At 51.6% G+C, this 8,754-nt stretch overlaps 1 protein-coding gene across 1 annotated transcript; it reads left to right on the top strand.

Moving 5' to 3' along the window:
• Positions 1 to 252: 252 nt before the first annotated feature.
• Positions 253 to 8,495, top strand: LOC146190026 (beta-alanine transporter-like). Its single transcript, XM_084605399.1, has 2 exons — positions 253 to 609; positions 5,526 to 8,495. Exons 1-2 carry the CDS (start codon positions 253 to 255, stop codon positions 6,939 to 6,941), a joined length of 1,773 nt encoding a protein of 590 aa, XP_084461525.1. The 3' UTR covers positions 6,942 to 8,495.
• Positions 8,496 to 8,754: the final 259 nt, after the last annotated feature.

Below are 8,754 nucleotides of genomic sequence, written 5' to 3'. Positions count from 1 at the left end.
GATCCGCAAACTGTCACAATGTTTCATCGTGATCAGAAAATTCTTCTCTTCACGCTCAAAAAAGAAGAATCAACACGCTCGTGGTTTCTGGCGTCGGCGTTCGTTGCTCGAGAGCGCGCGGAGCAAGCAGCATGGGCCAGAAGAAAAGAAACAGCGAAAGCGATAAGACGCAGCGTTGACAGCCTAAAGTCGCAGCCTAAGATTACGCCGCTCTCTACGCCTCGCAGCAGCAGCTACGTACACTGGATCGAGATGTCGCAGCTCTTCCCCGACGACCGGGACCCCGCCTCCCGGACGCGGCCCGAGGCCTCCCTGCTGCTGACGGGCTTTGTTCCCTCGGATTCGCACAAGGTCATCCAGGAGAACATCTACGTCATCCTGGGCCACGGCGGCTTCCAGCGGCGCGTCCTCTTCACCGGCATGCTGTCCGTGGCGGCGTTGCTGATGAACGCGTTAGCCGACCGGATGATCGCCCGCGATGTCCGCCACTGGTGCGCTCCGCCTCAGGACCTGATCAACCTTCGCTCCGAGGTCTGGAGGAACGTGGCCATCCCACTGGGCGCCAACGGCGAGCCGAGCCAATGCGACGTCTACGACCCGCCCATCCCGGTGAGAAGCGCGAACTGAGAACGAAAAGTTTTGACGGTTGGTTGGTTCATGGGAAGGGAAAGGCGCAGTATCTGTCACACTTGCTCTGTGGACACCTGAACCGCGCCGTAAGGGAAGGGATAAAGGTGGGGGTGAAAGTGGATAGAGAGAAAGGGGGGCCGTAGTGGAGGGCTATGGAGTAATTTCGACCACCTGGGGATCTTTAACGTGCGCTGACATCGCACAGCACACGACGCCACTTCGTTTCGCCTCCATCGAAACGCAGCCGCCGAGGCCGGGATTCGATCCCGGGAACTCCGGCACAGTAGTCGGGCGTCTTACCACTGCACCACCCCGGCGGGGCAAGTTTTGACGGGTATTTAATTTTTACGGGTCAGATTGCCCTTAAAATTTATTACCCAGTTCATAAGTCAGTCAGTGATATCAGTTATCTTTATTTATAAACAGAAACACATAATAACTGGATTGATAGCCGTGGGGCTAATACACGATCAAGTAAAAAGTAAATTGATCAGGCAGCCGTAATGAACAACAGATATTCGAGTCACAAGACCACCCATGTTGTGTTGCAACTGTATGAAGGAGGAAAAGAAAATGCACGAGCCTGCCAAGTGTCTCTAGCTGAGCAGTTACCGCTGACTCGTGCGGACAGAGAATTGAGAGATGAGAAAAAACAAGAGGAAGACGCGTGTCGCAACAGTCATCGTCCGCCGCCGAAGCGGTGGAGAGTGCAATGACGGCATGCACAACAGATACAGATACAACGGTGACAATGAGCCTCCGTCGCAATGGGCGAAAACCTTCAGGTCTCCATCCTCGGATGGCCGGGAGCAGCCACCCCATCGGCTAAACGAACGAAAGCGATGCTCCCTCGCGCGGCGCCACCCGATTCGAAAACGTACGCTGGGCTGAGTCACGTGATGAAGTGATTAGGACATACAATTCGAAGCACATTAATCGTTTCGAATCCCTGTCGCCTAACTAGACTATAGCTGATTCATGACTATTAGGCAGAGAAATTGCAGGACACCGCCTGGAACACTACGTGAAAAACAATTGCGTCACAGTTTTAATGATGAATCTGCGGAGGTCCGTTAGTGATGCCTTAAGAGAAAATGGCGTCTCACAGGCTACCAGGGGAAAGGAGACATGGCAAAGAAGTATCTTTTCTGCATACCGCTGTTCCCACTCGCATCTTCAGTGGCTCTACGAAGGCTGGCGTCACACGAGTGAGGAAACCGAACCATCGACCACATATGCACGATCATATGAAACGTATTCATATATTGCTAGTCTTCAAGGTGTGTGCTTGGTGCCACCATGGTCGGGCTTGAGAGTGAAGCGTGCAAATCGAAGCTAAACTCCAGGTTGTGCGCGCAGTTGTAGGGCTTTAGCTCTGAAATAGAGAGCATGAATCGACCCGCCCGTAGCAAATACACATTTCAGTGAACATTTCCAAGACGAGTAGTACAGATAAAGTAACACTGCCGGCTATAAGACATCCCGTAGTGCCGAGTTCCGGGTTAAATTTAGCCGTAAGTGGGAAACATGTCGCACAAAAATTCGCCTTCGGCTGAATAGCTGGGCGATCGAGATGCCGAAATCCCGCCGCAACAGATCAGGCTCTTTCGCGCTCGACTGTTCAGCTGAAGGACACAGAAATCCTGGCTACAGCAGCTATACTCTGATGGAGCCTAAATGCAATGAAGATTTAGTGTTTTATATCAGTACAGGCATGGCGGCCGTGATTATTCCGCAGTCGTATAAATGAGATATGTACGAGGAAGACGGATGCGGTGCCCCCCTGCTTTCCACCACTTCCCCCTACCTGCCCGCCGTAAAAGCGACATATCTGATACATAAAAACTCAAACCCCTACTTTTGGGGCAAAAAATTAAAGATGGCTTAGCTCTGCTATGCCTGGATATACGTAGCGAAAAGCAGCTACTACCTCGGGATCAGGAGAATTTAATTTCTCCAGTCTTCTGCGCCATTCGCCAGCAGCTAAACTCTCCTTGGCTTCCCCGACGGGTTCACCGGCGTTCTATATAATACGTTTACAGGAAAGAAAAGGCGCAGCATCTCTCGCAGAAGGCAAGAAGCGCTGCCCGGCGAAGTTGGAGCGCACTCGTTCCCGTTTGGTCCTCATAGCTGACGGCAGATGGGTGACGTCACGTTCGAGGAAGTGCCAAATGAAAGGCGCCACAGGGAGTCGCGGATGGAACGCCCGGCGGGGTCAGCTTCGTACATGCGTGAACCAGTCATGACGTTATGACTGGATGTGACGTCGTTATAATTTCAGGTTTTTATAGAAGACCGGATGTGACGTGACGTCACATCCGGTCATGACGTCGCTGCCGATGACGTCACCATGTGACGGCTATGGACGTCTCGAAACGTCTAACCACTATTGGCTAGTTATAAGTAACCATGACTTGCACTTTCTGAGTACTAGTTGATGTCTGATTAGTGTTAAACACCTCTTAACCAGTAAGTGATGGTTAGTGATAGTTACAATGACCTCCAAATGCATGGGTTCCTATTTGCATCTGCAACGCTGGCAGAGCTTGGCGAGGGGGGCTGCGCAGCTGGCTTTGGCTGTGACGTCACTTGGTCGCGGCATACCGCATACGGCATACATGCACCACGGCAAGCGGCATACGCGAAGCTCGGATCTGATCCTCGTAGTGAAGCTTTTCGCTTCAAAAATAAATGCATGGTTTGACCTTATAAGGTTCAATGTCTGAGAGCGACATCGGTTTATGAGGGACGTCACACAGGCGACGCCGTAATAGAGTGTTTCCGGAAACTTTGATGCCCTCGGTTGCTGATCGACATATCACACATTACATGGGCGCCTGCCTTTCCCTTCCATCGAACGTTGGAGGCGAGACGGAAATGCTACCGTGTACTGTTCGATGTCAGTGCAGGTTAAAGATCTCTTTCACCACGGCACCGCTTTCTCTCTTTCGCTTTCAATTGCCTCCCTTCCCTTACAGCGCGGTTCAGGCGATGAAAATATGTTACAGATACCGTGCCTTTTGTTTCCTGTAAACCAATTTTAATCGAGTTCGAATACGTTTCCTTGGGATGAGCTGTCTAGTGCCTTAACCACTGAGCCACCGCAGCGGGGCACAAGAAGTGCGACACGCCCCTCCCAGTCCTACTAATAAATATACGCAGCGCTGTTGGTGTATTCGCCAATAGAATAATCAACCGATAGTTCTTGCATCGCCGTTAAATCACCTCACATTTGCTGTATAGTGTAAGGGACTGGCAGATTTAAGGATGAATAAACGATTAGCAATATTCAGCACAACGTCACAGGAACCTGACGACACTATTGGCTGAAGCGTCTCCTATCAGAAGCGTTAGCCGATGCATCCTTAGATTGTAATTTATTAAATTCCTGCCACGTTTAGCGCATCGATGTTCCCCTTATTCCGGCAATGAACTGAACCAAATGTTCCTTTTATCTTCTTTTTCACTCCCGTTATCTTCTGCATATGCATGTAAGGGTATCCGCTACGGCACTTCCTTATTAACCTCCCTACCAACCCTCCTTTGTCTCTCTTGACTAGTACAAATGCTGACCGCCGTTCTTTCCTTGAAGCAGCGATTTGAGCATGTCACCGAGGCATCCAGAATGTCCCCTAAACACCGTCGCCCTTGAAAATATGCTACGCTCAGTATGTATTTAAATAAAACGAATCATTAAAAGAACGAGCATGAGAACCAAGATAGTAGGTAGCAAATATATCGCTTCATAAGCTTTCGTAGTGTTCGCTGTGATAATGCACACATCATTTTATGGCAGTTTCTGGCCACAAACATATTCGGTGCATCTCTGTAACGCGAATGTAACGCGAACAGCGCAACTTCCGAATGTGAGTAAAGTAATGCTTTCCTGACGAATTCGTTCAGCTCCTATATACGCGGCCTTTATACAGACCTTAGCGGTGAACTAGTACTGAATGTCCAAATTGCCGGCAGCTTTCCGATTACGCGGGGAGTGCGTCAGGGATGCCCGCTCTCGACGGTTGTGTTCATACTTTCGCTCGACCCGCTGCTGCGTAGGGTCGCCGCGGACTGGCGTATTCGAGGTTTTACATCAGTTGGACAGGAGACGGTCGACATACGCGGACGACATTTCACTCTGCCTGAAAGCTGAAAGCCAGCTACTTGAAAGCCTGCCGTTCGCAGGCTTTCAGCTGATGAGCAGCGAGAGACCGCTGTCCCCAAATGGCGAGCGTGGGCAACTTGTCGGCTGCCAAAGACAGCGCCTCGCCAGACGGGGTGTCGTACCCAATGACCAGTGTGCCAACTGCGGTGCTCCCGAGAGCCTCTCGCATGTTTTTTTCGAGTGTGTGGTTGCGAGAACAATGTGGCGGCTCGCATATAGGATGTTTAACGTCCGTATGAGCCCAGGCGTCAAGCGCCGGCGCAACCCTTTCGAACATCATCTATTCACTGTGGTTCTGTTTGTGTTGTGGTGTCGAAGGTGCCTCGTTGAGGCGCACCGCACTCCCGCCCGCGCAATGTACCCAGCCTTGCAAAGACTGCGCCTCGTCATCTGGAAGTATCTGTCTGGCCAGTTGATGGCGAGGTGCGGTTTATGTGGCGCTGGCACGCGAGCTTCTGTGTTTTACGAGGGAGCAGACTTAAGATGCCTGTCGTGCTTTATCAGAACACCCCCCCCCCCCTTTCTATTGTTTTCCCCTCTCTGAGGAATCATGTATTTGAGTTTATTTTGTATAAGTACCTTATAGTGTTTTGTGTAGTGCTATTGGTCTGTGGGTCATATGCATTTTTGTGTGTATGTATGTACACGATAAATTATCTTTGTATAAACCAAGATTTGTGCACCAAATGAAGCATATGAAAGAATGCTAAGCGACGCGCTTTGCCCACTGCAGAAGAGCGCCGATGAGGAACGTCACGCAGTGCCCTGTCAGCACTGGCATTACGACACCGAAGCCCCTGGCAACAGCGTGGTGAGCCGGTGGAACCTGGTGTGCGAAAGCGACTCGCTCCTGAAGCTCTACAAGACCATGTACGTGCTGGGCGCGGTGCTGCTGGTACCTGTGGCCGGACTAGTCTCGGACAGGGTTGGACGCAGACCCGCCATCCTGGGCAGCGCCTTGGGCATTGTGGCCTTCAGCTTGGGGGCGGCCATCTCACACATGTTTCCCATGTTCGTGGGCTCCCGGTTCCTCGTGTCTGCGTGCAGCTGCTCTGTGCAAGTGCTGGTATTCATCCTTCTCTACGAGGTGACCGGTAACGAGCGGCGCGCGCTGTACGGAGTCATCGAGACGGGCGTCGGACTCACGCTCATTGGACCCGTCGTGAACGTGCTCTCCAGGCTCGAGCCGACGTGGAACGAGGCCCACGCCTTACTGATTCTCCCCTCTGTCATGCTGGTGTTCTGGTGCTACCTACTCGAAGAGTCTCCCACCTGGCTCATGGCGACCTACAGGACCCGTGCGGCACTGGAGGTCTCTATGGCGGCTGCGACGCAGAACGGCATAGAGCTGAACAAAGCCGTGGCCACGTTCAAGGCTCTCAAGAGCCAGGTTACAAAGCGCGAGAAGACACCGATCGCCCCCACGCCAGTTGAAGTAGCGGAGGAATACTTCGAGAGGGTGCATTTCCGGCGGAGCGCGGTGGCCGTGCTGCTCTCCTGGTTCAGCGTCAACTTTGCCTACTACGGCCACGTGCTCCGGACCGTCACCAGCGACGACCTCTGGCACGGCCTGCAAGCCATCATGCAGGCCGTGCTCTACACATCGGTCTGGCAGCTCCTGCACAGCCACGGCCAGCGCGAGGTGCTCTCTGTCTTGCTCAGCATGCTGTGCGTCCTGACGGCGCTCAAGGCGAGCGTGCTGTTGGCCGACCTCGCGTGGCTCGTCGTTCCGATGGAAGTAGTGGTGGAGAGCGTTTCTTCGGCTGCGCTGAGCTTGAACTACGGCTACACGGCCGAGATATTTCCCACCAACAGCCGAAGCATGGGCCTGAGCTTCTCCTACGGGTTCGGGCGCCTCGGCGTGCTGGCGGTCGTCGCTCTCATGGAAGTGATCGGCAAGGAAAACGACGCCGTCACCACCCTGATGATGACGCTTCTGGTACTCCTGAGTGCGATGGCCATCCAGTCGTTGCCGGAGGTCTACTTGGAGGCGGTCAAAAGGAGGCAGTCACTAAGCGAGATGACTGAAGACCATCGCAAAGCTGCAATTCAGGCGACTGCGACGTCGCCCATAGGCACCGCACAGTCTCCTTTGCCCAGTTCCACTCTTCTGCCAACCACGAATTCAAGCCAGAAAGGAACGCCTTAGACTGAGTCGCAGCCGTGCGAACATCTGGACAGGGCACAAGGTGTTCGTTCTAGTCCATGCGCTCAAATGGCCCTATCCAGAGACAATAGCCTCGTCTTGTTTGAGGTGTGCGACGTGACCGCTGGTCACTGCATGGGCTTCGTCTTTCAAGTGTCCTCCGTTTTTTTTTCTTTGTTTATACACCCATCATTCATTTTGACTGCACGATATAGCGCTGTAATTCAATTTTTATTTCTCGCGCTGATGTGACTTTTTTGGTATTTTTGTATATAGCAGGAGCACCTAGCTACCGGTCAATCCGTATTTGCATCGTGTAAGAGGCATCTCAGTGCCTTATAGTCAATGCATCATTGTGAACTGAACACTGCACACAGCAGCAAAAAGTAAACGCAATATACAGATTAACAGATATGGGCAAAATCCTGTTAAGTCGTGCCGCAGCTTTGTACAGTGACGGTTTTCGCTTCCCTGGACATGAAAGGCGGATGAATGGGCGCCGGAGTAGGGAGAAGACAGCAAATGGTTTTTGTCTGAAAACTATTCTATGGGTGAAATAATGGTATTGATCGTGTCGTGCATGTTGTGCAAGCATGCAGCGACTGCAATTCCAGGGCGATGAGCGGCATGGCACCACACAACCTGCACACGTCATGTTACGGCCTGCCTCATGACTGCGACGAGACGCGCTCGTGATGTCTTGATAAGGGACCTGATATTAGTACGCTTTTGCTGTTTTTAACTGTGATCTTAAGATGCGCCGCTTATGTAGGAGGATTGCCAAACGTATATCTTCAAAGCGAACAGCCCGGCCGCATTCTGTCGGTAAACAGATTGACAACTGGCTGACCGCTTTCCATGCACAAGAGAGCAGCATATGGCGCTCGGAAACAAGACGCTGAAAAGTTACCTGGTGCAATTTCTTTTTCTTCGGCTTTCTAGTCTTTGTGTGTATTTTTAGACACGCAAAAGCCAAGAAAAATAGCTGTGGGCCAAATTTGTTAAACCGAAGGTCGAGCGATAGCTCTTCATGATTATGATATAGGTTTTCCGTTGGAGATACCTGAGGCTTTGGGTGCTCGTAATTTCCACCGAAAGTTGAAGCCCCGCTTTATTAAACCAAGCCGTACAAAACTGTGTGCATGGCCTGTGGGAATAGTGTGCCTGACTGCATCAAAGGCCTGGAAGGGCTTGGCCATCTCACCTGCCAACTAGCACCTTCCAGTGCCGTCATGATCCGACGTGCACGGCTCCTGATCGACTAAGGATGCAGCGATCTCGTGAGGTCATGAATCATCTTTTGATGCACACCCTTGTCGAAGGTTTAGAGCCTGCAGGGGGTCTAGTTCTGAGCCATACTATGCGGTTCGTAATGCGTAATGCATTCCCAGGTTTCCAAACTTGCTGAAGGGAAGATTTTTCGTCCTACCCTCTCCAATGGCTAGGACTTCCACGATGGTTAAAGAAGCCATACTATGGACTTCCACGATGGTTAAAGAAGCCATACTATGTACGACTTAAAAGAAAACCCTCTGGGCTATAAACTTTTGACATAGGCTTGTCTAGACGATGTCACTTAATATCAGATTATTTGTCGAAGGTCAGTATGTGCCGGCTGCTTCTGACGCTCCCTGCGTGTGGTTACAGCGCTGACTCCCAGAATGACCTTAGACCGCCCGCGACGCTGCTATGTAATCTTGCAAATAAAAGTTTCACCGCATCCATCATTTGGCTTTAACGCAGCCCACCGCAATCAACCCTATTGTAAGCTAATCCAATGTAATCCATCCAAACCACCGCAATACAGCGTACCATA

Source organism: Amblyomma maculatum, chromosome 5 (assembly GCF_055883805.1).
Source record: "Amblyomma maculatum isolate TAMU_Amacu chromosome 5, ASM5588380v1, whole genome shotgun sequence".
Classification (NCBI taxonomy): domain Eukaryota; kingdom Metazoa; phylum Arthropoda; class Arachnida; order Ixodida; family Ixodidae; genus Amblyomma; species Amblyomma maculatum.
Note: the sequence above shows the minus strand (reverse complement) of the source record. Positions and strands in the feature narration are given on the sequence as shown.